Source organism: Orycteropus afer, unplaced genomic scaffold (genome assembly GCF_000298275.1).
Source record: "Orycteropus afer afer isolate SDZICR_OR568_19922 unplaced genomic scaffold, OryAfe1.0 scaffold00067, whole genome shotgun sequence".
NCBI classification, from domain to species: Eukaryota; Metazoa; Chordata; class Mammalia; order Tubulidentata; family Orycteropodidae; genus Orycteropus; species Orycteropus afer.
In genome coordinates, this window is record NW_006921654.1 from 5,719,169 (window position 1) to 5,744,324 (window position 25,156).

Sequence of the window (25,156 nt, forward strand, 5' to 3'; positions counted from 1 at the left end):
CCAACCTTCCTTCCGAGGAGTGGCTGGTGGGTTTGAACCGCCAGCCTTCTGGTTAGCAGTCAAGTGCCTTAGGCACTATACTACCAGAGCTCCTATCCTAGGCATTAGTGAGCTGAAATGGACTGGTTTTGGCCATTTTGAATCAGACAGTCATATAATCTATTATGCTGGGAATGACAAATAAAAGAGGAATGGTGTAGCATTCATCATTACAAAGAATTCAAGATCTGTCCTGAAGTATAATACTGTCAGTGATAGGATAATATCTATATGCCTACAGGGAAGACCAGTTAATACTACTGTTAATCAAATTTACACACCAACCACCAAAGCCAAAGATGAGGAAATTGAGACCATATTTTACCAACCAATATGGTCTTTTTTTTTTTTTTTTTTTAATTGTGATTTGGGTGAAAATTTACAGAGCAAATTCACTTTCCATACAGAAGTTCATACACTTTGACTCATGACATTGACCACAATGCAAAAGCTCCCCTCTTACTTCCTCCCGATAGTTACCTCTTCCCTGTGATTTTTACCAATATGGTCTTGATGATAGATAAGACCCTGGAGATCGCATGATAGAATTTTGCAAGACCGATGACTTATTCATTCAAATACCTATTTTCAACAGCATAAACAGCAGCTGTCCACATGGACCTTGCCAGATGGAATACACAAGAGTGACATCGACTACATCTGTGGAAAGAGGTGATGGAAGAGCTCGGTTATCTTCAGCTGAAACAAGGCCAGGAGCTGACTGTGGAACAGACCATCAGCTGCTCATATGCAAGTTCAAGTTGAAGCTGAAGGCAATTAAAACAAATCCACAGAGACAAACTGTGACCTTGATTATATTCCACCTTAATTTAGAGATCATCTGAAGAATAGATTTGGCACATTGAGCAATAGTGACTGAAAACCAGATGAATTGTGGCATGACATGAAGAACATCATACAAGAAGAAAGCAAAAGGTCATTAAAAAGACAGGAAAGGAAGAAAAAAACAACATGGATGTCAGAGGAGATTCTGAAACTTGCTCTTAAACGGAGAGTAACTAAAGCAGATGGAAGAAATGGCAAGATAAAAGCTAAACAAGATTGCAAAGAGCAGCTCGAGAAGACATAGTCAAATATTATAGTGAAATGTGCAGAGACCTGGAGTTAGAAAACTAAAAGGGAAGAATGTGCTCAGCATCTCTCAAGCTGAAAGAACTGAGGAAAAAATTCAAGCCATGAGTTAAAATATTGAAAGATTCTGTGGGCAAAATACTGAATGAGGCAGGAAACATCAAAAGAAGATGGGATGAATATTCAGAGTCACTGTACCAAAAAGAATTGGTCAATGTTCATCCATTTCAGGAGGTGGCACATGATCAAGAACCAATGGTATTGAAGAAAGAAGTAGAAGATGCACTGAAGGAATTAGCGAAAAACAAGGCTCCAGGTATTGACAGAATATCTATTGAGATGCTTCAACAAATAGATGCCATGTTGGAGGCACTTAATCGTCTATGCCAAGAAATGTGGAAGACAGCTAATTGGCCATCTGACTGGAAGAGATCCCGTATTTGTACCCATTCCAAAGGTGATCCCACAGAATGTGGAGATTATCAAACAGTATCATTAACATCATATACAAGTAATATTTTGCTGAAGATAATTCAAAAACAGTTGCAGCAGTATACTGACAGGGAACTTCCAGAAATGCAATCTGGATTCAGAAGAGGCTGTGGAACAAGGGATAGCATTGCTGATATCAGATGGATCTTAGCTGAAAGCAAAGAATATCAAAAAGATGTTTACTTGTGTTTCATATAAACTATGAAAAAGCATTAAACTGTATGATTCACAACAAATTATGGATAACATTGAGAAGAATGGGAATTCCAGAACACTTAATTGTGTGTACATATGGCTGCTATGAGTTGGAGCCAACTTGGCGGCACCTAACAACAACAAGTTAAGTGTCAGATTCAGAAATGGTCAGGATACAGTTCTTCGATCAGGACAGCCTCCCCTCAACCATGCCCTCAGGCATGCCTCTCTTTGACTGTTGGCCTCTTGATCTGGCCTCTGCCCTGCTCGGACAAGCGTTACATAGCTCTTTTAGCTTTCCCAATAGGTACACCTAGGTGTACCCCATGCTGCCTCCCCAAAGGCACTCAGCTTTCTCACTACATGGGCCTTCAGGCCTGTCACTCTGCCTTGTGTCAGTCTCTCAGTTCTTCTGCAGCCCTCTCTCTGTCAGTTGTCTCTGCTGGTCTTTCTTCGATGCAGCTTGGACTTCTTCCTGGCCTAGGAGATCCAGCATGGGGATGATGAGTTTCATTCCACCTCCCGTTCTTCTCTGTTTGATAGCAGTGAGATCCTCCTTTTTTGCCTCTGGGAGAGCTCATTTCAAGCCAAGCAGAATGACAAAACTGACCAATCCCCACATTAGCGTTCCATGCACTTTATTTTCAAGGTCCAGCCCCCACAAGGGTGCCGTGTACCTTATTTACACAGTGAGATTCTATTCACCCTCACTAGGATGGCTATAAACCAAAAAAAACCAAACTCACTGCCATCAAGTCAGATCCGACTCATAGAGACCCCTCTTTGGGTTTCTAAGGTGGTATCACAATGGAAGTAGATTGCCCAATCTTCCTTCCAAGGAGTAGCTAGTGGGTTTGAACTCCCAGCATTCTGGTTAGCAGTCAAATACCTCAGGAACTATGCCACGAGAGCTTCTAGGATGGCTAAAGGAAGGGAAAATAACAATTGTTGGCCAACCTGTGAAGAAATGGAACCTTCATTGTTAGTGGGAATGTAAAATGGTATAGGCATGATAGATACTATGTGATTTAAAATCAGGAAGAGTGTGCATCAGGGCTGTATCTTTTCACCATATTTATTCAGTCTGTATGTTAAGCACATCATCTGAGAAGCTGGAGTATATGAAGAAGAAGATGGCATCAGAATTGGAGGAAGAATAATTAATAACCTGTGATATGCAGATTACACAACCATGCTTGCTGAATGTGAACGAGACTTGAAGCACTTATTGATGAAGATCAAAGACTCCACACACTTAATATGGATTACACCTCATCCTCACAACTGGACCAATATGAAATACTATGATAAATAGAGAAAAGATTGATGTTGTCAAGGATTTAGTAAAGAAATCAAACAACATATTACATTGGGCACATGTGCTGCAAAAGACCTCACACACATTGAGGACTAAGGTGTACCTGACCCAAGCCATTGTATTTTCAGTCACCTCATATGTGAAATACGGACATAAATAAGGAAGACCACAGAATTGATACCTTTGAAGTATGGTGTTGGTGAAGAAAATTGACTATATCATAGACTGCCATAATAATGAACAAATCTATCTTGGAAGAAGGACAGCTAGAATGCACCTTAGAAGCAAGGATGGCCAGATTTCATCTCATGTACTTCAGTCGTGTTATCAGGAGAGATCAGTCCCTGGAGAAGAACATCATGCTTGGAAAAGTAGTGGGTCAGTGAAAAAAAGGAAGACTCTCAATGAGATGGATTGACATAGTGGCTGCAACGATGGACTCAAGTATAGCAGTGATTGTGAGGATGGTGCGGGACCGGGCAGTGTTTTCATTCTGTACTATATAGGGTCCTTATGCGTTGGAACCAACCTGATGGCAACAGCAGTGATGTTGAGGATCTATTCATATGCTTATTGGCCATTTCTTTATCTTTGGTGAAATACCTTTCCAAGTCCTCTGCCCATTTTTTGATTGAGTTATTTGTCTTTCTGTTGTTAAGTTGTAGGAGTTCCTAATTTTATTCTTGATAACACCTGACAGGGATTTTCTTTTTAAATCTTGGTATGCAATATGATAAGTAGTGCTAGTGGCATAGTGCCTAAGGCATTTGACTGCTAACTAGAAGGGTGGAGGTTCAAACCTACCAGCTGTTCCATGAAAGGAAGATGGGACAGTCTACTTCCATAAAGATTTACTGCCTGGGAAACTCAATATGGGTCACTATGAGTCATAATTGACTTGATGGCAGTGGGTCTTTTGTTGTTGTTGTTGTTGTTGTGTAATATGATACCAAACCTAACCCACTGCTATCAAGTTGATTCTGACTCTTGGCAACAATATAGGACAGAGTAGAACTCTTTAAAGTTTCCAGGGCTATAACCTTTGCAGGAGCAGATTACCACAACTTTCTCTTGTGAAGAGGCTGGTGGTGTGAACTGCTGACCTTTCAGTTAACAGTCAGGTGCTTAATGACTGTATCACCAGGGCTCCTCATGTTACTTCATAGTACAGATGAAAGAAAACTGAAAGAGGATTGATGATTTCTTCAGGGACATGCAACTAGGTTGAAGTAAGAACCTGTCTGGAATGCAGGTTTCCTGAATTTCATTCTAGTTATTTTTTTTCTGCACTAGTGATTCTGAAACTCTTGTATATCTAAATCCTGGAAGACTTATTAAAACAAATTGATGGACTCCACTCCCCCAGTTTTTGATACTTAGCACCTCTAGGGTGTGGCTTTAGAAATTGCATTTCTGATGACTTCAGAGGTGATAATAATACTACTGGTCCACAGTTTGAGAACTATACTGTTCTTCACCATGAGAAGCCCTGGTAGTGTAGTGGTTACGCATTTGGCCATTAACTAAGAGGTAGGCTGTTCGAACCCACTAGCCACTTCACAGGAGAAAGATAAGGCAGTCTACTTCTGTGAAAATTACAGCATTGGAAAACCTATGCGGCAGTTCTCCTCTGTTGTGTAGAGTTGCTTGAGTTGGAATTGACTTAGCGGTAATGTGTGGGTTCTTCACCATGTTGAGCATTAGACCTTTAAAACAGTGCTTCTCAGTTCTTACTGCCTCAGAATTACTTATGAAGCTTTTGAAAAATAAATCACCTTCAATATGCAGTGTCTGTATGTGTGGTCTGACCATGTATCTAAAAGATAAACAAATAGAACTGCAGATAATTATGAATCCCTATGTAAATGCAAAGAGATGAGTTCATAGATTAGAAGATAAAATATTGTTAATGTGCTATTTCTAATTTTCTAAATCTTTATAATTTCAAGTAGGAAAGAAATTCTCAACGTACTTATTTTCTTAGTTTTGTAAGTTCAGCTAAACAGAAATATTACAGTTGAGTGGCTTTAACAAACAAATTTATTCGCTCACAGTTTAAGAGGCTGGGAGTCTGAATTCAGAGTGCTGGCTCTAAGGGAAGGCCTTCTCCTGTCAGCTCTGGAGGAAGGTCCTTGTCTCCTTTCAACATCTGTGGTCCCAGTATTCTTTGAAGATATTCGTATGTCTTGGTATCAGTCTTCTCCTGGGTCTAGGAGATTCTCAGCACAAAGTCCCTGGGTCCAAAAGACGTACTGTGCTCCCAGCTCTTCTTTCTTGATGGTACTGAGGTCCCTCTCTGGTTGCTTCCCTATCTCTTATAAGATAAATGGTGATGCAGGCCATCCTCCAGGGAAACTCCCTGGAGGATCAGGGCTGTGACCTGAGTAAAGGTGTTGTATCCCACCCTAATCCCCTTACAGTGTGTCGGCTGATTGCATCATAATGTATCAGGCGGTGATTAGATCATCACCAGCCTGCCAAATCACATCATTATGTAACTGCCAAACCACTGAGAATCATGGCCCAGCCAAGGTGACACGTATTTTGGGGGAACACAGTTAGATCCATGGACAGTTACCGTCTGTCTTCTTTATAATTTTAATGAAAATATAGATATTTTAGTCTAGGTGGTCATTTAGGGCTGGGTAGACTAGGTAGGAGACCCTACATTTAAATATCTCTTTTTCAAGTATGAGATTTATTTATGTTTAAGTTGTAGGTAGGTATGATGGTTATGTTTTTGTGTCAACTTGGCTGGGCCTGGTTGAGTGTTTGGGCAGCTGGTGGTAGTTATTCGCCATGATGAGACTGTTAGTCCCAATGTTACCAAACCACACAGCAGGCCAATAACTTAAGTCTATTGTAAGTTCCAAGGTCAGCAGAGCATAGCAGGCTGCTGAGCAACGACATGGCTACATGCAGGGTCCAAGCATGTCATAGGCTAGAGACCATTCCCAAAGCTGCTTCTTATGTACAGGAAGCAGACCACATACCCAAAGCAGCTACTAAGCTGCTTGTGACAGATCCCACCACGGAGTTGACTGACAGTCTCATCATGTCAACTTTGGGGCTTCTCAGCCTCAGCAGCCAGCAGCTGTGTGAGTAAAGAAATGCCTCTAGCTCCAGTGGGCCGGGAGCAGGAGGCAGAGCTGGACCCCAAGGTTGAGGGGCTTTCACCTACCTCCTAGAGCCTGGCACTTTAAATTTGGACTTAAAGCCTCCAAATTGTAAGAATAAACTCCTGTTTGTAAAGGCGATCCCATTTGTGGTATGTATGCTTTCAAAGTGTTACTAGATAACCAGAACCAGTAGGTAAGTAGGTCAAACCAAAACCATACCTACTGCCATTGAGTCAATTCTGACTCAGCTACCCTGTAGGACAGGGTAGGACTGCCCCATAGGGTTTCCAAGACTAATCTTTATGGAAAACAGACTGCCACATCTTTCTTCCATGGCGTGGCTGGTGCGTTTGAACTGCAGACTTTTTAGGTAGCAACCAAGCACTTAACCACCATCGGGGCTTTTTAAGTAGGTAGGTGGGCAAAATTGGAAATTGAGCTTTTGACTTCGTACTGCCATCATGACCTTCATGAGAACAAGGTGGATTAAATCCTTTAGCTTCTGGGTACCACATTGCAAGCTTAAACCAAAAACCAAAGACATTACTATTGAGTTGATCCTGACTCATAGGGACCTTGTGGCATCTCCAAGGCTGTAAATCTACAAAAACAGACTACCCCATCTTTGTCCCATGGAGCATCTCATGGGTTCAAGCTACCAGCCCCTTGGTTAGCCCCCAACCGCTTTAACCACTGTGCCACCAGGGCTCCTTTTTACAAGCTTAGAAGTGTGCTAATTAAGAGCTTTAAATGGTAATTGACATCTATAGGGCAAATAATGAATAATAGGAAAATCTCTGGGTGTGTCTATCCTCTGCTTCATGTTGGACTAAACATTTCATTACACAGTCTGTTGCTGCCAGCAGAGCATTACTGTTTATTCATAAGGGGTTGAGAACAGAAGGGCTTCACCCTCTTCAGTAGTTGGCGTCTGCTTTTCTTGTCGACTCAAAATACAGACTTCTCAGTGAGAAAAGAAATTTCTGATACAGACTTCAGCAGTTCAGTGCTGTTGCATTACCCTTTATCATTAGGGCATTAAGATTTTCATTTGAATTAATTTTTCAGATAGCTAAGGTTTAAGTCTTTTAAGAGTAGAACATTGGTAAAATCTGATTTATTATTTTTTTTACTTTATAGTTACTATTTTTATATCTTCTATAAGAAATCTTTGCCTAAGGTTTTTTTTGTTTTTGTTTTTTAATCTTAACCACTTTGATGGTATTTTTCTTTTTTTTTTTTTTTATGGTGTTTTTTCTAAAATGAAGCATGTTCTTTCCAGATTTTACAAATAGACTATATGGAGTACAAATGCATTTGTCTGGATGACTTGGGACCATTACTAAGAACATTGTTTACTCTGTTCTATAGTATATATTCAGTAGCCTTATTGGCTTTTTCCAAAGTGTTTTGTGATCCGCTTTGTTTCTTCTTCTACTTTATAGTTTCTTATACCCTCATTGATAAATGACTGGTTTGGGTGATTCAGTTATATGACGTCAGTGCATTTCAGTTGTATGTAAAATAAAAGGCAAGTCTAAGTGACTGAAATTGTGTTAGTTATTTCTCACTTTCAGAGAGTTCCTCCCTTCCCCCCATCTTTGCTTCCTTGCTTTTTTCAGTGATTGAGGTATCTAGAAATTTAATCTGGATTCTTAACATAGTTAAGTTATACTGTCTCTTAACTGATTTGTGTTTTTAGTTTCACTTAAGAGTCTCTTCCTTTTATTTTTATTTTTTTCCCAGTTTGAATAAGGAGGTCCAAGTATAAAATTTTAGTACCTTATTTGCCATGTGCTCCAACCTGCTAAAAGGCTTAGACTGTGAGAATCTGTTAGGGGCTAATAATAATGTCAGATGGAAGCGGGGAGGAATTTCCTGACACTCCCAAGATTATAGTCTAGTGAATGCGTATGTTGTTCAACTGGAAAGAATCCAATATAGTTACTAATCCTTACTTTTCAAGGTTTATGAGATTAAGATTGTTGAATAATTGAACGATCAATGGAAAGTATGAAAATATAACTCAGAAAGTCTCCTTACGTGGACCAAGTCTGTTTAGCTTGAAGAGGGATAATTAATATTGAGAGAATATTTATTTGACATTGGAAAATAACCTTTTTCAGAAGCAAAGAGGGTATGATGTTGGTACTCTTGCATTGTTACACTTTCCCTTTGAGTAATTCAGGGTACAATCAGGTATATTCTTTGTGTGTGTGTGTGTGTGTGTGTGTGGTAAAAAGGTACATAATTAAGTGTTTACCAGTTCAACAATTTTTACACACACAATTCAGTGACATTGTGAAGATTCGTCATGTTGTGTAACCATGGCCACTAATCATTTCCAAGTTATTCCACCACCAGTCAGAATCTCTCTGCCTGTAAGCAGTGCTTCCCTTTTAACCTCTCCTGCCTACCCCTGGTAACCATTAATAAGCGTTCATCTCTGTACGTGTGCCTATTTCACATAAGCAGGATCATGCAGTAGTTGTCTTTTTGTGACTGACTTATTTTGCTCAGTGTAATGTTTTCAGGGTTTGTCCATGTTGTGACATGTATCAGGACTTCATTTCATTTCATGGCTGAAAACTATTCTGTAGTTTATATATACTACCTTTTGTTTATCCGTTCATCTGTTGATGGATATTTAGGTGGTTTCACCTTTTGGCAATTGCGAGTAGTGCTGAAGTGAACATTGGTGTACAAGTTTCTGTTTACATTCTTGCTTTCAGTTCTTTTGGGTATATACCTAGGTTTTAAGGAACTTGCGTGGCACAGTGGTTAAAGCATTGGGCTGCCAATTAAGAGGTCGGCACTTCAAACCCACTAGCTGCTCCACAGGAGAAAGATGAGGTAGTCTGTTTCCATAACGTCTACAACCTTAGAAACCCTGTGGGGCAGTTCTCCTCTGTTCTATCCGGTCACTGTGAGTCAGCATTGACTCAGTGGCAGTGCATTTTTGGGGGATGGGGGAGGTTTTGGGAGGGGAGGTTGTGGCCAAACTTTTCCACAATGGCTGTACCTTACGTACATTCTTTTAAATTAAATACAACTCTAGTATGTTTTTAATGCATCTCACGGCACTAGTGGCACAAAGGTGTTTTGTAACCCCCTCAACCTTTCAGTTCTTCATGTCAGTCTTCAGCCTTGAATCATCTGCTTCGCAGTCCCTACCCTTGGTTTCTGCTCTCTGGGCAGAGAAATGGTGCTGGAAGGGGCTGCGAGACCAGGGAGATCCACCACAGCACCGTTGGCTCCCTCACATGCTGGTTACAGCCGTCATTCTAGATGTGTGTACTCTCCACATGTATCTGTGCATGTCTGTCTGTCCTGGCCTTTTATCTCTACAGCCTTGAAGAAGTGTTGATCTTTTGTCCTTTTAACCTGCGTCCTGGGTTACTTTCCTTTCTAGCTGAGACCAGACCTCTAGCTGAGTTACCCATGCAACTCCTTGGCTCTCGTTTTTTCCGTCACATTATTCTGTCATCACATTTGAGTAGGTCTTCCTGACTTAAAAATAATAGGCTACCTCTTCTTCCTCCTGTTCCTTCAGCTGCTTACTTCCTAGTTTGTTATTCTTCACACCTCTATTTCCACGTCAGAACCTTGGAGGAAGGTGTGTGTCCCCTACAACTATTGTCTTGAGAGAGTTGGCTTTCTCGTCACGCACCACAGTGACTTTTGTGGCCTTCATACCCCTTGACCTCTCTGTAGCCTTTGGTAGCCTTTCTGAAATGGCTTGCCATGCCTTTATTTTTCTTTTTTAATAATTTATATTGTTGTTGTTCAGAATATACACAGCAAAGCATACACCAGTTGAACAGTTTCTACATGTACAATTCAGTGACATCAATTGCATTCTTTGAGTCATACAACCACTCTCACCCTCCTGTTTTGAGTTATTCCTCCCTCATAATATAAATTCATTAGCCCCTAAGGTTCTTGTCTATCGAGTTACTGTTGTCATTTTGATCCCATAGAGATATAGGCAGTCCCCACATTATGAATGAGTCCTGTTCCTAAGTCTTTCTGTAAGTCAAACTTGTACATCAGTCTGAACAGTTTGGTTTATATCTAACATCAGTAAACTGTACAGTATATAGCATACCTTTCTATACATAAGAAACCTAAGGAAACACTTGCAAATGCATTAAAACATCTTTAACATAACAGAGTAATGATAAAAATGTTTTGATGCATGTTACAAAATAGTGCCTGTCTGTTATTATGAACCATTGTATGTCCCTCGCATTTTTGATATACAGTAATACTTTACCAGGAGCTCTGGTGGTGTAGTGCTGAAGGCACTTGAATGCTAACCAGAAGGCTGGTGGTTCAAACTCACCAGCCACTCCTCGGAAGGAAAGTTGGGCAATTTACTTCCATGGTGATACCACCTTGGAAATCCAAGGAGGGGTCACTGTGAATCAGATCAGACTTGACGGCAGTGAGTTTGGTTTTTTGAATAGGCTTTACCAGGTTGGTTACTAATCCAGGTACTGTCTGCAGTTCTTAAAAGATCATAATGCTCAAGGTAGGCAGTTTTTACTAGTTAAGCTAGATGGGACAATCTACTTCCAAAAAGATTTACAGCCTAGGAAACCCTGTGGGGGTTGTGGTGAATCAGAATTGACTCAATGGCAGTAAGTGGTTTTTTTTTTTTGTTTGTTTGTTTGTTTTTTCTCATTGTTTAGTTTTAGACTTGAGATGATCTTTTTGTTTTAAGGTTCAAAGCTCCCTCATTTTTCTTTTATAATAGCTTTATTATGATATAATTTACATACCACAAAATTCACCCCTTTAAAGTGTATGATTCATTGGCCTTCAGTATATTCACACAGTTGTGCAACAATTACTGCTATCTAATTTTGGAGCATTTTCGTCATCCTAAAAAGAAATTTCATACCTGTTAACTTTCACTCCCCATACCATCCCAGTCCTAGGCGACCACTAATCTATTTCTGTCTCTGTAGATTTGTCTGTTCTGGACATTTCATATCAATGGAATCATATAATTAATATGTGGCCTTTGAGACCGGCTTCTTTGACAAACCCAGTGCCATCAAGTTGATTCCAACTCATAGCTACCCCAATTGGGTTTCCAAGGCTGTAAATCTTTATAGAAGTAGATTGCTTCATCTTCCTCCTGCGGAGCAGCTGGTGGGATGTACCGTTGACCTTCTGGTTAGCAGTCAAATGCCTTAACCACTGTACCAGCAGGGCTCCTTCGGAAATAATTAAGGAAAAGAAAATGAAAAGTACCTCTGAAGACAGCTCTGTGTAAGAGAAATGATTCATGAATTTGAAGTCTCCATGAAATGTCATTGATAGTGACCCGAAGGATCAGTGTTAGGATGCACCTTGTTAAGCCACCCCTGTAGACCTGTTTAACTGAGCATAGCTTCTCATATTGGGTTTCCTTCTAGGATCTCAGACCTAGCATAACTGAAATTAAACTTGTCTTCCTCCAAAACCTACTGCCTTATTTCTGCCACTGAATCACCTATTTTGAAATCTAGTCTTATTTCTCTTTTTGTCTATGCCAGTGGTTACCAAATAGATCTTTGAAGATTGTTATGCACTTTAATCACATCTACAACATATAAATAAGACAGAAGAAGAACTGATGTATTTGAATATACCTGTGGACTACCAGAAGAATGAACTAATTTAATTTGTACAGCCAAAATGCTTCTGGGAAGCAGGATGGATGGAGAAACTTTGTCTCACTTACTTTGGATATGTTATCAGGAGAGACCAGTCTCTGGAGAAAAGGATACCATGCTTGGTAAAGTAGAGCATAATGAAAAAAAGGAAGATCCTCAATGAGATGGATTGACAAAGTGGCTACAACAATAGGCTCAAACATAGCAACAATTGTGAGGACGGTGCAGGACCAGGCAGTGTTTCATTCTGGTGTGTGTCGGGTCACTATGAGTCAGAACCTATCTGACGGTACCTAACAACAACAACAACAACTTGGCTGTATGTAATGAGCTTCCATCCAAAATTTTGCTAGAAAATTGTTCTGCAACTAAAAAGTATGTAAAAAACTCTGCTTTGTGTCTAACCCATAAACACATCCAGGTGTTTTTTCTTTACAAAGTCCATTACGTGGCCGCTTTTTTTTTTTAATTTTAATTTTTAATAGAAAACTTCACAAATCCTGAAAGCATAGTTTAACAGCTTTCCACCAAGTCAACACGTCTGTGAGATCACCATTCCAGTGAGAGAGAGACCGGTACCAGCAGCCTGGAAACGCTCCTCCATACCCTTTTCTCCTTTCCTGAAAGTAACTACTAAACGCCAAAGCCTTTTCTGCATAGTACACTTCATCCATAATAGACACATTTATAGTTAATGTAGTTGTTCATTTTAATGTAATAAGTACCTATGAAAACACCACCCAAAACAAAATGAGGACCTTGACAGTAATCTGCATCTAATTGAATAGTTTCCTATCCATTATTTCCCCTTGCCACTTGGCCCACCACACCAAAAGTAATCATCACCCCTGTTTCCACATTCATTATATCCATGCTTTCCGAGTTTCATTTCATCTTGTATTCCTGAAAAGTATGTATCCGTGTATGTATAAATGTATGTGTGTGTACATATATATATATGTATATACAGTTGTGTATGTGTATATATATGTGTGTGTGTGTGTGTGTGTATGTACATAGATACATACAGATGTATATATTTAACTGGGGTTTTACTCTGTATAATGATAACAACCACCATGCTCAGTGTAATATTTTGGAACCTACTTTTCTACTTAATTATATAGTCCTGAGATTCAGCTATTTGGTGTCACTCCAATATTTATTTAAGGGATTCAGTTTGATTTTTTTTAATTGAAAATTTTATTGAGATTATTGTAGAGTCACATGCGTTTCTGAAAATTATACAGAGATCCCTTGTACTGTTTGTCTAGTTTCCCCTAATGGTGATATTTTGCGAAACTACAGTATCACAACCAGGATTGACCATTGATAAAATCTACAGAATTTATGCAGATTTCCCCAGTTTTACTCATGTTTGATTTTAAATAACAGTATCTGAGGATTACAGAATTCTAAAACAGAAGCCTTCCCTGGAATATTTTTTCTTGTTCTTAACCATCTGTATTAAGACCACATTTTGGAGTGAAGTTTCTAACCTTAGATTTTTTTGATCACTCTGGCCCTCTTTGCATCAGTGAAAAAAAGCAGGTTATAAAATAGTGCATATTATATGAATTAACTTTTGTAAAAACATAAGAAGTTTTATATATCACTATTTAGTACATAAAACAGTAAATAAAAATTATAAATAGCGGCTGGAATGACTGCCCAGGGAAAGCAAGGGAATTTCACGCATAAGAATGTTAACTATACTCTTCCTGTTATAAGACTGTAGTTTTATTCTTGTTTTTTCCTCCACATCTACCATTGTGATGATCTAATTCTTTTATAATTAAAGTGTTTTGTTTTGTTTTGTTACTTTGTTATTTATGAGAGACAGTGAAATCAAAGTCCTCTGTAGTTGTAAAAGGCTGTGTGTGAAGACTTCCTTGAAGTACCTCAAGCTGCTCATTATCCTTGTGCTCTGAAAAGCAACATAATAGTTTAGATGAATGTGTATAAGGAAAAAATATCTTCCATACTTTAGTTACATAGAGCGTATTTGAACTAAGCTAACCACTTAGTTCTAGGACAAAACTTAGCACAGCTGAGAGGTTTTTTGATATACCATATTTTTCACAAATGGCCCATGTAAATAACATACCTGCCCATATAATGCATGACATAGCATGCTTATGAAAATAGTGGCTGAGGGTATTGTGCAGTTGGGAAAAAAAGTATAATGTATGTGTTATTGTTGTTATGTGCCGTGTAGTTGAACCTGACTCATAGTGACCCCTCCTTGGGTTTCCTAGGCAGTACCACAATGGAAGTAGATTGTCCAACCTTCGTTCTGAGGAGTGGCTGGTGGGTTTGAACAGCCAGGCTTCTGGTTAGCAGTCAGGTGCTTTAGGCACTATGCTACCAGAGCTCCTATGTATGTGTTATTTGCTTAAAACTACAGTAATAGCAAGTTGAAGGCTCTTTCTCTGAGGAGCTCTGGTTGTGCAGTGGTAAAAGAGCTTGGCTGCTAATGAAAAGGTTGGTAGTTTGAACCCACCCCCCTTTTGCACAGGTGAAAGATGTACCTGTCTGCTTGTGTAAAGATTTGCAGCCTGGGAAACCCAGTGGGAAGGTTCTCTGCCCTGTAAGGGCACAGTGAGTTGGAATTGGCTTAACAGTGGTGGGTTTGGTTTTCCATGTTGCTCTTAAAGGAGCCCTGGTGGCACAGCGGCTAAAACGCCTGACTGCGAACTGAAATGTCGACAGTTTTAATGATGTGTCTGCTCCAGAGGAAGAAGGTTGTGGCAGTCTGTTTCTGTAAAGATTGACAGCCTTGGAAATTCTACAAGGGCAGTTCTGCTCTGTCCTGTAGGATTGCTGTGAGTTGGCATCAACTCAGTGGCAATGGGTTTGGCTTGTTTTTTGTCTTCCTTTCGCAGTCCTCAGGTACAAACAGTTAACTTGCTGAGTTTCCAACCAAAAGGCTGGAAATGACTCTGCCCACAGAGGCCTTGGAAGAAAGGCCTGGTGATTTATTTCTGAAAAATCAGCCATTGTCCTTATAGAGCACAGTCTGACACAAATGGAGTCGCCCTGAGGAATGAAATCCTGATAAGTGCTGCAGCATGGATGAATATGGAAAACATGCTGCGTGAAGGAAGCGGGACATAAAAACGTATCGTGAGATTTCATTTATATGAAGTGTCCAGAGTAGGCAATTTTATAGAGACAGAAAATGTTAACGGTAGCCGGGGGTGAAGGTGTGAAGATAGAGGGTATTTGGAAGTGTGCTAACAAGTAAAGGAGCCCTGATGGCCCAGTGGTTAAGCACTCGGGTGCTAACTGAAAGGTGAGTGTTTTGAACCCACCAGCTGCTCTGCAAGAGAAAGATGTGGCAGTCTGTTTTTGTAAAGATTTACAGCCTTGGCTACTGCTGTCAGCCACTCAAGAGGGGATCTTTGTAGGAGATTCTAGATAGAATGGGAGAACAATATAGAATAAAACTCAAAATCATTTTTAAAAAAAAGTGGGGGAGGAGGGACCAGGTTTGCTGGTCTGATAGAGGCTGATGGAACCACTGAGGTTGTGGCCCATAGCTGCCCTTCAGGTCTGGAATTGAACTCACTCCTGTGGCTTCCAGCCAAACAAAAGACACAGGCATATGAGCTGAACATTTACATCAGGTAGATATACTCTTTGGAGAGATCAGTCATGGGAGAACAGAAGGGCTGTGTATGCACAGGGAGACAGCTCTGGGGGCAGGAGTGCATGGGAGGGAAGGGCACAGGGAAGAGATAACTGGGGAAGAAGTGGGAGGTGAGCTGTTGGATTGTGGGAAATTGCAGTCAATGTCAGTAGACAAAGTGTTATATGGGCTGCTGTATAGAAAGTGAATTTGCTCTCTAAACTTTGACCCAAATTACAATAAAAACTTAAATAAAAATGAGAAAAGAAAAAAAAAAGTTACAGCCTTGGAAACCCTATGGGACAGTTCTGCTCTGTCCTGTAGGGTCGCTATGAGTTGGTGTTGACTCTGCAGTAGCAGGTTTGATTTTTTATTTTGGCTGACAGATATGGCATTGCTTCTTTTCGATTCAGGCTGTCTGTCCCTAAGTGTGTAAGGGTAGAGCCGTGCTCTCTGGGGGTTTCTTTTTCAGTTGTGATTGGGTGAAAGTTTACAGAGGAAATTTGTTTTCCATTCAGCAGTTCATATACATTTTGTTTCATGACATTGATTACAATCCCCGCAGTGTAACAGCTCTTTTCCCACTTCCTCCCCATGATTAGCTTTTCTCTGTGCACTTCTTTCCTGAGATGAAAAGAAGTAGATGGCGTGTGGCTACCACTGCCAACCACTTGAAATGGGATCAAAAATGGAGATCCTGGATAGAGTGGGAGAAAAGAAGTTGAACATTAGGGCAGGATGAGGAATGGAGGAGGGGAAAATTACTGGCATTGGTTTTCTTTCGGAGAGCCCTGTATTCATTAAATATCTCTTCCTTGTAGCATCCTGGTGGAGAGGAAGTTCTGCTGGAACAAGCTGGTGTAGATGCGAGTGAAAGTTTTGAAGATGTTGGACACTCCTCTGATGCCAGAGAAATGCTGCAGCAGTACTACATTGGCGATGTCCATCCGGTAAGGACCAACTGAGCTAGGAGCACTTGTGGAGAGGTCATTACTGAATAACCACAGAACAGGATAGAGGAGTGAGTTATCATAATGGAAACTCATTCAGTGTAGACCTCGGGTTAAATTTTCTCCAGTTTTCTGGTCTTACTGTGCCAAGATAACAGCTTCTAATTGGCAAAATGGCACATGCAGTAACTCTGAAAAGTTAAGGAAATGGATTTTGGATTGTTATGACTAATTTATTTAATTTTGAAATACAATTAATAACATCTCTACCTGAAATACTGGTTTGTTCGTTCTTGTAAGTTTCTTATTAACAAAGAAACTACCCCTTGGAGCAATGACTTTGTAAACTATCCACATATGTTAACAAGGAGCCCTTGACATGCTCAGAGTGGGGGTCATCCCCCTTCTGCAGACTGTGAAGTCCTGGGGAGCTCACTGCCACAGAAAGCAGTCTCATGTTCCAGGGTTAGAAACACGCACATAGAGTTCATCTGGATATATTTTAAACTATTACTTGTTTTTCTCTCTTTAACAGTGTGACCTTAAAACCGAACATAATAGCAAGGTAAGAAGTTATTAGTTTCTCTTGTGTGTTCCAAGTGTTTATATTTTTCTTCACTTAAATAGAAGATGATTTTTATAAAAAGTTATTTTAACAAGAGAAGTGTTATTTTTCATCTCCAAGCAGGAACCTGGACTCAGTGCCATCTCAGGAAAAGCGAATAGTTGAGTCTTACACAGTAGGAAACATTTCATTAATGTTTCACATGCTGGAATAAAAAGAAGTGAGGCCCCAAAATTGTGCAGTGTATGGTTTTGAAAGAAATTGGTTTAAGGGTCTGTTGTAGGAAAGTATCTCTCACAGTACAGACAGTAGGTGATAACTGCTCCTGTGTTGAAACAAGAATTGGAAAGTTGATTTTTCTCTTACAAGTTACCTTCTTTTCTTTAATTCTAAAGGAATTGTACACTGAAATAATTGACTAGACCAGGCATTTTTAGCCCTATTTCCTGAATTTAAATTCTTTTATTTAATAGGTTCAAATAGACCTATACCCTTCCCATTACTCAGTGATAGAGCTAAAACAAAAAATGAAGCATTTGAAAACTTTAATATGCATTGTATTGTGTACCAGGAAGGAAACATGAAAGTCTTTGTGTTCGCCCCAGCTAGGCATTTCATCTCCCTTATTCCCTTATACTTTTCCCTGACTTCTGTTCTTCAGATAGCTATCACTGTTGTGTTATTATGTGCCGTTGAGTCGGACCTGACCCATAGCGACCTCTCCTTGAATTTCCGAGGCAGTATCACTATGGAAGTATATTGCCTAACCTTCCTTCCAAGGAGAGGCTGGTGGGTTTGAACTGCCAGCCTTCTGGTTAGTAGTCAAGTGCCTTAGGCACTATGTCACCAGAGCTCCCAGCTATCACTGTACCTAAAATTTAGAGGGACAGAAGCTTTGGTGCTACCTAGAATACCATGCAAGTAAAGTACTCTCCCCTTTTTCTCCTTGCTTTCCCTTTCTTTTGGGCCAGAATTACTGAACAACAACTAAAGTTGGCCTAGACACAAAAATTCTTTCAACTCAAGAGATTGCTTGACAGTGTTTGCCATCCATTGCCCTGCAATCCAGAGTATTTGTTTAACTTAACTCTCCCCCCTGCTACACTCTGCTACTCTGATGTTGAATGGCTTACAAGAGGGGGGTGAAATACATCTTTAAATGCTTTGTAAACTGCTGGTTTGTTTGTCATCCTCTCCTGACACATGTACTATTCATTCTTGAATCCTTAGTTCTTACACTAAGGTAAAATTTCTACCAAGCATGGCCTTACTTAGTGTATGGAACCTACCCAGAAAACGTCCCTCTCGGATGTCGGCATTTGATTTAGGGAGAATTCCTACTTGTGCAAGAGATGTATTTTGTAGTCTAGGAGACATAACCTGTTTCTGTACACAACCATGAGATAAACCTGTTTATTGTTGTTTAAATTATAACAAGATAAAAAATATTTTTATAATTATCTCTAAAAGTCTACAGATTACTTCTTGCTGCATGTATCAGTGGTTGTATGGTAGTGATTAAGACCTTTCTTAGGAATGAAGAGTGGTGTTTGTCAAACTCTGTTCCTTATACCACCTATATGAGAATCCCTTGGCCTGTATTTTAAAGTATGTATTTTCTAGGCTTCCATTGACATTAATTTGGAGTCTCTGGAGGTGGGACTTTGAAATTTGCTTTTTAAGTAACACATATGATAATTAGGTGGTCCAGCACTAAGCTTTTTGGAGTCTTACAGATACTGAATGAAATTTGAAAGCTTAGAGAATTTTAATTTCTTTTCTGTAGAAAGCATTGCTGGTCTTTCATAGGCTAAAGAATTAATTAGAGATGTGTCAGTTGAATTAAAACGACTTTTGAACTTTAGGTTAAAAAATACAGGAGAAGAAACCCTTTTCACTTGCCAAATTCTGTGATAATTTAGAAGTCTCCAAAAGTAGTTTAGCCCTTCCCTAGGTTAAACATTAGCTAGAGACAGCATTTTCGTGGGGGCCATACAACATGTCTCCATTCACTAAAGAGTCTAGTTTTATCATGTATTTCCAGTCATGTTGTGCTTAAGGCAGTTCAGGTGAAGAAAGCCTTTTGGAAAATTTTCAAGACCACCTACTTAGGTTCTCACAGAGCTGTATTCCAACCTGATTTCCATTCCAGGAAGGGATTGTAGATTCATCAGATCTATTTCCTCCAGAAGTTTAAAATAAGCGCTAACGTGCTTAAGATATAGGTATCTCTTGTTCATTTTCTATCTCTGGTTTAAGTATTCATTATCAGGAAACGTAAGTCAAGTTCATTTCATTCATTGTTTTCCTTTGGTCAAGGGTGTCTGAGCCTCTATTAACAAGTGATTTTTAAGTCTAATTAAGAGATGTCTTTTGCCTTATGGGTCAAAGTTGTCATTTCTCTTCTTTTCCTCTCCCTTCTACTTCTTCACTTCTCTCTTACCTCTACAACCCCATATCTCCTTCATGCCTGAAATGCCCCCCCATCACCCCCACTCCCCAGAAATACTCACACACAGCGTTGCTGTTCCTGAGTACATATCAAGAATATTTTCCTAATTTTTTAGAAACTACTTTTCATGTTGCAATACTCACCTGTGTTTTTGGTCACCTTTCATCTTTGTGTTATTGTTAAGTTGATAATAAAGAATTTAAAACCTTTCTGTCTCTGTGAATCTCTGCCTGGCTTGATAAGTCACCATGCTAAGAGACATCAATCTTCTACTCATATTTGACCTAACGTTTTTCTGGTCTGCTTTTGCTTATGAAAACTCACCTTTGAAATAGACAGTGTTTCTGTGCCAGGTTGCCTGCCTGTTTGGCCGCCTACTTTAGTACAAGTAAATGCAAACATTTGTGGTCCATGAATTCCCTCTTTTGATTATGCACTTACTTCTTGAAGATATATTTTATCATTCAGTCCATGAACATTACCAGGCCACCTAAATACCCATTAAATTTGCTGAAGGAATCCTCTTGTAATAGCAAACATGCAGTTTAGAAATAAGGCATAAGCTCCTTGTGTACCTTATAATATATATCTTATTTAAATCTATGAAAATCTCAGCATAATCTGTTTAAGCTAAACATGTACTTAATACTTAAAATGCCCTGTCTCTGTGTGCCAGTGTTTCCTGTCATGGTTCCACTGCAGTTTCCTTCATTTCCGTCCTGGTTACATAGTACACATTGCTCATGTGTGTATGCTTCTCCCATGTTTCCTCATAAACAGAGTTGATGAGAAAAATCCCCATGGACCCCTAAATGCCACCCCCCTGTGTCATTACCAGTTATGATCATTCTTTGTCGTGCCGTAAAACATAAGGAAGAGGGTCAGTATTTAGAGGAAGAGCCTGTCAAATATCTGGGAGAAGGTACCTTTATATACCTGGTGTAAGAGATAATAAAAAGCTGTGTGTGGTAGTACTTCAGTCTGCCAAGACCTGGGAGAATGGTGTTTCCTTCTTTCACCTTTAGAAGACGGCTATTGTAGGTTTTTCTAAAATACCCTTGGGTCAGAAAATTGTGTTCAATTAATTGAATATGGTTTTACAATTCAAGTTCATCTAGTCTAAGCCTTTCATTTTACCAGTGAGGATACTGATTCAGCATTGAGTGAGCAGATGTTAGACACAATTTCGGTAGTGAGTAGCTTTATAGAAAGGTCACTCAAGCTTCGTGAAATACTCAAAGACAGTAGTTTGTTTTTTTTTTAAACTGTCCATTATTTTATGGGAGAATTATCACCTCAACAAAGCTAGAACTTTAGGAGCCATTTTGTTTAAACAGTTGATTTCTTCTAGTTTTAAGCTAAAATCAAGATAGCCTTGTAGCAATTTTGTTGTTTACAAGTGTATTCCAGACTCTTGCATATTAATTGCTAGACAACAGAACTCTGGATTTGTTCTGTGCTCTTGTAACAAAAATCAGACCTTGCTGTTACTACATTCCATGTCTAAGATTCAGAGCAGTCACTGTTCTGCTGACCAAAATTCTTGCATGTAAATTGAGATCTGGGCAAGATCATAACCAGCCAGATAGCCCTGAACACCTGAAGGGATAAGTTAAAGCCAGGCTTAAACTGAAGGAATTTCACTTAGGCATTCGTTAGATCAGCGGCAGAGCTTTGGAATGGAAATGAGGATGGGGAGCTGTGCATAGAAGGAGCGGAAGGGTGGAGGTGAGGGAAGGTTATGTGTTAATAGAACCTTTTAATTTTCTAAAATTAAAAATAATTTATTTGGCTTCTTTCCAAGCTTGGCTGAAGGACTTGGCTGCTAAAAGCAGTGCCTTAAACAACTCCGTCATTATAGTTGATTAAAAGCGGAGTCACTGTACTTTGGCAGTTATTTGGCAGTCAGTATCTTAAAGGATATGTATACCTCTTTCTCTTCTCTTTTCTCTAGTATGTTAGGCAAGTTGATCTTTGTGCCTCCAGGGATGGATTGATGTTAAAAAAGAGGCATTCTGGAGATTTATTAGTTCAGAAAACTCCATGTATGTTTCTCATTATTTGTTATAAACTGTGTGAATGATTTCAGCATGTTGTCATCTTGATTGTCACTGTGCTTACACTCTCCCTTCTTCCTCTTGGTTGCTTCCTGTGTTGTTTAAGTTTTATTCTGGTTAGCACATGTCCAGAGCTTCTGGTTGTAAAAGAATCCAAAAGATTTGAAAGCTAGACAATCCGTTTATATGAACTGCATGGTTTTTAATGTAATATTATAGGTGAAACATCTTGATACGTATGTTCCCCCTTATTGCTCTCATGTAAACCTTTCAAATTATCCCAGTTTTATTGATAGTAACTATATTTTTAAAATTCTTATAAATCATTGGTCTATATGTATATAAAGCATAAAAGTGTTGACAGTATCTTCATGGAATTCAGTGTTTTGTGTGACTGCTTTAATGGAGTATTTAAAAAGGCAACATTATACATTAATTTGATGCACAACATCACTATTATTACCACCCTCCCAGATATATGAGGCAGTAACATCTACTGTACTTCTCAAAGATTGACCTGCAACACATTGTAGTTAACCTAATTCATACTCTTCTAGCAGAAATGTCCCATATAGTGTAATGGAAGTCTTAGAGAACTAGAGTGGTATATTCGTATGGTTTACTTAAAACCTTGTATTAGGAGTTTTACTTGCCTGTAGGCTAATTTCTTTCAGGTTTTGAGCATGTATTCATTTGCATGACAGTGTTTGGATATTTGAAATTAAAACTCATTCACAGACTGATATCCGGGCCAGTATGTATGGTTTCTAAGGAGCTTTGGTGGCACAGTAGTTAAGTACTCAGTTCCTAACCAAAAGGTCGGTGGTTTAAACGCAGCAGCCACTATGCAGCAGAAAGATGTGGCAGTCTGCTTCTGTGAAAATTACAGCCTTGGAAACCCTATAGAGCAGTTTTCTGCTCTGTCCCATGCTATGTGTCAGAATTGACTCAACGGCAGTAGATTTGGTTTTTGGATTTTTGTGTGGTTTCTAGAAATTCATGAAGATTATTAAAATGTGTGGTTAATCAGAGTTCACATTCTGTATTCATATCCTGGCATACATCTACATGTCGGCAAAGGTCCTATTTTGGGCCGCAATAACCTATGCTAATTGGTTATTGTCTTCTGAAGGTAGCTTAGCAGGCCTATTGTACTATACAGCCAATTAATGGAGTCAATAACTTCATTTGATATTTAGTTAAATTGAGTTAAAAAAAAAAGTTTAATAATAGCTTTGTTGTTGTTGTTAGGTGCCGTCAAGTCAGACCCAACTCATGGTGACCCCTCCTTGGGTTTCTGAGGCAGTATCAGTACAGAAGTAGATTGCCCCATCTTCCTTCTGAGGAGTGGCTGGTGGGTTTGAACCGCCAGCTTCTGGTTAGCAGTCAAATGCCTTAGGCACTATGCTACCAGAGCTCCCAATAATAGCTTTATTAAGATGTAATTCAGATAGTATACAATTGACCTATTTAAAATGTACAAATCACTGGGTTTTAGTATGTTCACAAGAGTTGTGCAGCCATCACCACCATCAATTATAGACCATTTTTATCCCCCCACAAAGAAACCCCATGCACATTAGCAGTCACTTTTCGTTGTACCTTCCCTCCCCTAAAACCTTAGTAACTGATAATCTGCTTTTCTGCCTCTGCAGATTTGCCTTTTCTGGATAGTTCATGTACAGTAAATGCAATTATGTAATATGTGGCCTTTTGTGACTGGCTTCTTTCCTTAGCATAATGTTTTCAAACTTCATCCATAGTTTAGCATGTATTAGTACAAATACTGCCATAATTTTGTTTTTAAGTTTGTTTGATTATTTTCTTTTCCTTAATTTCATTCTCTCCATTTTCATTGTGAAATAAGCTCTAAAGTCTTTAATCATAATTAGTATGACCTCAAAGAGTAAACCAGTTCATTTCTGTAAGCCATAAGGCAGCCATCTGCATGATCTATTAACATTTTGCAGTTACCATAGAAGATACTTTTTTTTTTTCAATGTATTTTCAGAAAATGTGATCTCGGCCACTGCCATTGGCAAGCCCAACTGAACCAGACATAGCCTTGTGACTTCAGACGACTCCAATTCAATAGCGTTTATTAGCATTTTTTTAATGTCTAAAAATGTGTAGGTCGTTTCTTTATGTTTTCATTAGTGGCTCTTCACCAGAGTATACCAGTATATTATCGGAAATGAAAGTCCCAGTCCACCTATTGCTTACGGATTCATAGATATCAAAACTCATGAAAGGTAGAAATTGTTATCAGCTACAGAGTTTATATGGATATTCGAGATTATTTATGTAAGCTGTGTTAATCTTCTTTCCTTTTGTCTGTTTCTTGTTTTTGAATATATGCACCTTCCTCAGGACACTCCGACAAATAATGCGTGCAAAAGGTAGAGTATCCCATTATCAAACTTCCTTAAACTCTTTATGATGTCTGACAAGAGATTCTTCCATAAATATGCATGTAGAACATAATTTAAGAGGACAGTTTGATAGCTAATTCTTTTTTGGCCAAAAAGTCGTTACAAATTTTCAGTAGTTCCTTAACAGTAGTGAAAATAATTTTTACAGTTTCGTCCATTTTGAATAATCTCAAGGTTCATGTGTTGAGTAATTTTTAAGTTGTATTGTGACATAAATTGGAGTCACACTCTGTGAGGGGCCGGTATGCATGGACAAGGCACTAGCTGCTAAGTGAAGCCAGTCAGGCCCCCAGCGTCTGCAGCTCAGCCCAGCTAAGTGACATCCACACAAAACTTAATCTCATTTAATCCTCACAACCACTCTGTAAGGAAGGTACTATCAGTGTGTTTTACAGAACAAAAAAGTTATGCATTATGGTCATATTTGAGCATTTGGGTTTTCTCAGGGGGTTACTTAAAATATATCTCTTGCCAGTAGTATCAGTAAAATAATAGCTCTGAAGGGTATAAATTGCCATCCCTTAAGTATATTTGCTCCCTGGGTGGAGCAAATGTTAAGCACTGTACTGCTAACTGAAATGTTGGCAGTTCCAACCCACAGAGTGTCTCGGGAGGAAGGCGGGGCGGTCTGTTTCTGAAAGGTCCCAGCCTGTGGAGCCCAGTTCTATGCAGTAGCATGTGGGGTCGCCATGAGTTCCATGAAACGTGACTCACAGCAACTGTTTTTTTTTTTCTTGTTTGTTTTCATTTTTTGAAGTGTCTTCTTGAGATGCCTGTGAAATCCTTGGCTGATCTTTATAGGGATTATGTAGACCATTTATCTGTTTTATCTTTTCTGAGATCCTACTTCAAGCATTTAGAGAAAAAGAAAAATCTTTTTTCTTTTCCCCATGAAACTATTGATTCTTGTTTATTTGAGGTAATGGACAGAGCATAAAAAGTGCAAACTTAAAAAGAACTAGTGAATTCAACTTCCCAAATATCAAAGACTTCTGCTCAGTGAATCCTCCATAAAGGCTTTGAAACTACAAGCCACAAACTTGCAATACATTTATGCTGTACATAAAATTGATTTGAGGATTATTACGCGGACTACATACAGAGTTCCTGCAAACTGATTTAAAAAACCAACAAAACTCAGAGGCAAG

The 25,156-nt window shown here is 39.2% G+C and overlaps 1 protein-coding gene across 1 annotated transcript in view; it reads left to right on the forward strand.

Moving 5' to 3' along the window:
* Positions 1-25,156, forward strand: part of LOC103196551 (cytochrome b5 type B) — a 40,052-nt gene that overhangs the window by 13,087 nt on the left and 1,809 nt on the right. The window contains exons 2-4 of the mRNA XM_007940308.2: positions 16,374-16,502; positions 17,038-17,067; positions 23,947-23,975. Coding sequence (XP_007938499.1) covers positions 16,374-16,502; positions 17,038-17,067; positions 23,947-23,975 — 188 coding nt within the window. The remainder of the gene's footprint in view (positions 1-16,373; positions 16,503-17,037; positions 17,068-23,946; positions 23,976-25,156) is intronic.